The 6039-nt window shown below is 47.4% G+C and overlaps 1 protein-coding gene across 1 annotated transcript; it reads left to right on the forward strand.

Moving 5' to 3' along the window:
- Window positions 1-470: 470 nt before the first annotated feature.
- On the forward strand, window positions 471-5051 carry slitrk2 (SLIT and NTRK-like family, member 2). Its single transcript, XM_071458028.1, has 2 exons — window positions 471-1161; window positions 1356-5051. Exon 2 carries the CDS (start codon window positions 1416-1418, stop codon window positions 4116-4118), a length of 2703 nt encoding a protein of 900 aa, XP_071314129.1. The 5' UTR covers window positions 471-1161; window positions 1356-1415; the 3' UTR covers window positions 4119-5051.
- The last annotated feature ends 988 nt before the right edge of the window (window positions 5052-6039 follow it).

Raw genomic sequence — 6039 nt, forward strand, 5'->3', positions numbered from 1 at the left:
AATTGTGAATGGAAACAAAGGATACCATGAGAAAACACTTTAAAATGTTTAAATGAATGTTTAAAATGAACAGTTTACGCGTCATGATGTTGATGCCTCCAGTTTAAGGGCTGATTTGTTTTTATTCTTTTCTTCTAGAAGACGGATTTTCCTGTTCTGACACCAGATGGAATGAAGCTGTAATAACAATAACAACAACTACAACAACAGTAATACGGCTGATTTAACAATGTCTTATCAGATTTGTGGTTAAAAAAAGTAGATTTGTCAGATTTTTCACATTCTTTAAGATACATTTGGATTCGCTCTGCTCTTCTCTCTCTCTCTCTCACTTTGTGTGTGTGTGTGTGTGAGTTTGTGTGTGTTCATGTTGACTATGTCGGTGACGTAACGGCCCCTGGGCTCCTCTCTCTCTCTCTCTCTCTCTATCTCTCTCTCTCTCCGTCACACACACACACACACACACACACGGAGAAACGCAGTCGGGCAGCAGCAGCAGACGCTCAGTGCTGCTCTCAGTGTGCGGAGCGGAGGAGGAACCGACGGCACAGTAGAGTGGGCTCTGCCTGTGTAGTTATGCCTCAGCTCGGGGGATATACATCCCATCTCGCTCTCTCTCCTCTTTTTTCTCCTCTTTTCTCCCTCCGAGTTCACTTTCACCTGTCTCCTCTCTCCCGGAGAAGGCGGTAAGGAGAGCCAGCTGTGCGTCATGGTGCGTCTTTGCGCATTATTTCTGGATCTTTAAAACAGAGTTGTTGTTTTTTTTTCTTTTTTTTTTTTTCTTTTTGCCCGGACAAAAAAAATATGAAGCGCTTTTTCAGTGTGACTGGGAAGAGAGGGAGCGTTTCGCAGCCCGGGTTTCTCTCTGAATGTTTGGCTGCAGCTGCTGGAGATCTGCATGAAGCCACAGAATAAATCGGCGCTCTTTATAAGGGGAAAAGGGGGTTGCAGTAAGCGGCTTTTTTCTCCCTCCGATTCTCCTCTGCCTCTGACAATGTGCCAAGTCCATCCCGTCCACAGGAGCCCGGTGATTTGCGGTGGTTTCGCGTCTTTTCTTTTTAAGGATTGATTTTTTTTTTCTGGGGACGGATTTTGGATTCTTTTTTTTTTTTTTTTTTTGGATTCATAGTGAAGGTCAATGGAGAGATTTGCGCAACTCCGGTGCGTCACGGCTCCGTTTTAACACCAAATAACGGTGGTGCGCCTGTTCTCTGCGCGCCTGTGTGCTTGCCTGTGCGAGTGTGTGTTTGTGTGTGTGAAAAGAGAGAGCGCCTCTACCTCTTTTATCGCCCTCTCTCTCCCTCTCTCTCTACTGTGAGAACTCACTCCCTGATTTTTTTTCCTTTCCATCCAAGGCTCCTGCTGCAAAGTTAAATGCTGGATCTACACTTCAGCGACCATTTTTGGCTGTAAAAATGCTGAGCGGCGTCCTCTTGCTGAGCGTCCTCACGGTCACCAGCCTGTCACCGTCCGAAACGGAGAGCCGCAAAACTTCAGCCTCCAAAGACATCTGCAAGACCCGCTGCGCCTGCGAGGAGCGGGAGAACATACTGAACATCAACTGCGAGAATAAAGGATTTACCACCGTCAGTCAGTTCCAGGCGCCCCCGAATAAAATCTCCCAGCTTTTTCTAAATGGAAACTTCCTGTCTCGGCTCAGCGCCAATGAGTTTGTCAATTATGGCAATGTCACCTCGCTGCATCTGGGGAATAACGGCTTGCAGGAGATCCGTACCGGTTCTTTTAATGGGCTTCGCTTCCTGAAGCGGCTGCACTTGAACAATAACAACATGGAGGTGATTAAAGAGGACACGTTTGCAGGGCTGGAGAGTTTGGAGTATTTACAGGCAGACTATAATTACATCAGCGCCATAGAGCCGGGCGCTTTCAGTAAACTGAATAAACTCAAAGTGCTGATCCTCAACGACAACCTGCTGTTGTCTTTGCCTCCTAATATTTTCCGCTTTGTGCTCCTCACCCACTTGGATTTACGCGGCAACCGGCTCAAGATGCTGCCGTTTGCCGGGGTCCTGGAGCACATCGGCGGCATCATGGAGATCCAGCTGGAGGAGAACCCGTGGAACTGCACCTGCGATCTGATCCCCCTCAAATCCTGGTTAGACACCATCTCTGTGTTTGTGGGGGACATAGTGTGTGAGACGCCGTTCAGGCTGCACGGGAAAGACATCACCCAGCTCATAAAGCAGGATCTGTGCCCGCGCAGGAACGCTGGTGAGCGCGTCCACCCCCCCTCTGACTCTCACTTTCAAGGGGCCCTGGCCCCGACCCACCACCCCGGTGTTATCACCCCCACCCGTGCCCCGAAAGCCTCCCGCCCGCCCAAAATGCGCTACAGGCCCACCCCTCGCATCTCAAAGGACAAACACGTCTTTGGGCCCATAATGGTTTACCAGACGCGCTCTCCTGTGCCCATGTTGTGTCCCAGCGTGTGCGTGTGCACGTCACAAAACCCCGACAGCGGACTGAACATCAATTGCCAAGAGCGGAAATTGCATAACATCAGTGAGCTGAACCCCAAGCCCTCCTACCCAAAGAAACTCCACCTGACCGGTAACTACTTGCAAGTCATTTACAGAGCTGATCTGACTGAGTACAGCTCTCTGGAGCTGCTCCACTTAGGAAATAACAGAATAGCAGTGGTTCAGGAGGGTGCATTTGAGAATCTAACAAACCTCAGACGACTCTATCTCAATGGGAATTATATTGAATCACTTTCTCAGTCACTTTTCGCTGGTCTGCAGTCGCTCCAGTATCTCTACTTGGAATACAACATCATCAAGGACATTTTACCACAAACATTTAACTCTTTGCATAACCTGCAGCTGCTGTTCCTGAACAACAATCTGTTAAGATCTCTGCCCGACAATGTTTTCGGGGGCACCATGCTAACAAGACTCAACCTGCGGAATAATCACTTCTCCTACCTTCCGGTTAAAGGCGTTCTGGACCAGCTCTCGGCGTTCATCCAGATCGACCTGCAGGAGAACCCCTGGGACTGCACCTGTGACATTGTGGCGCTCAAGAACTGGATGGAGCTCTCCAGTACCAGTGTGGTGGTGAATGAAATCACATGCGATTCCCCCTCCAAGCACGCAGGCCGCCTGCTGCGCTCGCTTCGCAACGAGGCCATCTGCCCCGAGCCTAGCGAGGTGCCCCCACCACAACATGCCCCCCCTACAAAAGCCCCTACATTAATAAGCCCTGGCACTGAAGTCACCACCCCGTCCTCCTCCTCTTCTTCTTCTTCTTCTTCTTCCTCTTCTTCTTCTTCTTTTAGCTCTGTTAGCCCCACTGAATCCAGACTCCACACCCCTGAGTTGCACCCCGAGGTCCCGCTTTCGGTCCTGATTCTTGGGCTTCTTGTCGTTTTCATCCTGTCTGTCTGCTTTGGCGCAGGCCTCTTTGTTTTTGTCCTGAAACGGCGCAAAGGGGTGGAGCACGTGCCCACAGGTGCCAACAACCTAGATCTCAACTCTTTCCAAGTGCAATATGGTTCCTACACTCCTGAACCGACCCAAGACAAAACCTCGGAGAGCCACGTGTATAACTACATCCCCCCGCCCGTGGGCTCCATGTGCCAAAACCCTATTTACATGCAGAAGGACGGTGAGCAGGTGGCTTATTACCGCAACCTGAAGGAGCTCAGCTTTGGGCCCCTGGATGCAAAGAAGGATGACATCCTCACCCGCAGCCCAGGGGCCTACACCATCAGCACAGTGGATTTTATGGATAAATCACCAACATCCTGTGGTCTGACCACCCCGGAGCCTCCTGAGATGCTATATCAAAACTTAGGGGAGAGGCCCAACAAGGAGCTTCCCACAGTCGCAGGCGCCCCTCCTTTCAATTACAACTTTTGCACTTTACCCAAGAGACCTTGCATCGTGCCCCCCTACGAGGCTGCTACTGCCAGGCGGCATATCACCAACCAGGACAGGTTGAACAAAACTGTGCTGTACGGGACCCCCAGGAAATACTACGGGGCCGAACACCCTTCCAGAAACAATGAGCACCCGCTCCTGCTCCCCGGGAAGCTAAAAACAGAGCCGGACTACCTGGAGGTTCTGGAGAAACAGACTGCGATGAGCCAACTGTAAGATAGCGACAATGTCCCCACTCCCCCCACCCCCACCTTCTCCACCCTCCTCCAGGTTCTGTGCAGCATTCATAATAATCACGCAATTACTGTAATAATAGCCCTCTATATATCTATCTTATCTATCTGTGTTCAAACCTACATGATTGACTGGAAGCGAACTGAAGCCTTTGGCCATCTCTTTTTTCTCTTCCTTTTCTTCTCTTTTTTGCTTTTCAATATGTATAAAAGGAGTATAAGAAGTATATTATTATGCAGTTCTATTTTTTCTCCTGGAAGGTATAAATTATTTCTTCTTCTTCTTTTAGTAAAATGAAATTCTAAAAGACTTTGATGACGGCAGGTATCCAATGGGCAAGGACTGTGTACAAATACGGCTTTGTGCTTTTTCATAAAACTGTATTTTATTTTACCTGTGAAGAACAGAAAAAAAAGTATGAAATGATTACTCTTTGTAGAAGAGGAAATGCTACAGATTGACATTCCTGTACATATTAGCACACACGAGACAAACGGTGAGTGTTGAACCATAAAAGAAAAACCTTTTTCAAAAAAATCCAACGAGCGGCAAAATCTTACTCTACTTACTCCAGAAAGTGCCTTTGCACTCAACTATTTTATCGACAATGCTCTCAGCAAAATGGAAATGTTCCTGTTTTTTTTTTTTTTCTTTTCTGAAAGTGCTGTATTTTAAAGAATCAAATCTTTATGTAAAATAGAAGACTTATTTGTCCGTTTAAAAAAAAGAAAAAAAAAAAAGAAAAAGTTGTGACTGAGTGTGAAATGATATGTGAGTTGTTGACAGGGAGAATCGTGTTCTTTTGCTTTGTCTTTGAAGATGTACAACTTCTAGAGAACATTGTATGCTATAGGGGAGCAATACAGCGCAGCAAAAGTTGCGCCATTAAATTTTCACTGAAGCACTTTGTCAAGATCCCGAGCTTGAGGTAAATTTTGTTTTAGACTGCGCGTGATTATTTTTGGATGCTGCGGTGTGCTGCGGATGGCTTTGATGTGTGTGTGTGTGTGTGTGTGTGCATGGTGGGAGCCAGAGAAAATGAAAATAGAGCTCGCCTCCAGCTCCTTCTTCTCTCTCCAGTGAAATGTGATGGCTCCTCTAATGATTGATGAGGTGGTATTTTCTCTTTGCTCCTCCTGAGTTGAGCGATGGCTTCTCCGTCCTCCTTTCCACAACCATCAGTTCAAGGTTTTCTCTAAACTCCTACTCCTCCCTCTGAGAATCTCCTCTCCATCCATCCTGATGACGCACAGTACAACGCTAATGTTTGATGTAGAGGGTCAATATTTTCTTCAGCAGGGACAAGTGCGTGTCAAAATATCACTGAGGGCTGTAAAGTGATTGTATTTTCTAAAAAGAAAATACTGTTTGGCTTCACGAGCGGTATGCAGATTGAGAAATGTGGCTTTTTTTTTTTAAATCAACTGCTGCTTTTAGGGCATTGTAATTTTACAGGAGAGAAAGAATTGTCATTAGTGTAGCAATTAGCAGTAGCGGATAGCCCAATGTGGATAAGCAGTAAAAGAAAATGGGCCTGTGCTGAAAATAGAAGGTAATCTGCAGGTATACAGAGCACTGTCTCTGCTGGAAACCATCTCAAGACATCCAGCATTCCTCTGCATCCTGCCCTTCAAGCATGGCATCACTTATGTGGATTGAAAGTGAAGTGGCATTTCTCGCTTCTTGGGTAGCGACTGACTGCACTGAACTGCTGTTGTGGATGAGCAATGGGAGAAAATACAGTCTGTGCAGCACAAAGAGTGTCACTTGTCACGAAGTACAGTGTATCTCCACAATCTGCCGCTGCAGGTTTGTGCATACGGGTGCGTTGGTATCATTATACCCCCCCCCCCCGTGCATTCACAGGCCTGTCCTGCTCCTCTCCCCCAGCCGTGTGACATGG

The sequence above is a fragment of the Trachinotus anak genome, unplaced genomic scaffold (assembly GCF_046630095.1).
Source record: "Trachinotus anak isolate AG129_WGS33_773 ecotype Australia unplaced genomic scaffold, CSIRO_AGI_Tana_v1 ptg000021l, whole genome shotgun sequence".
Taxonomy (NCBI): domain Eukaryota; kingdom Metazoa; phylum Chordata; class Actinopteri; order Carangiformes; family Carangidae; genus Trachinotus; species Trachinotus anak.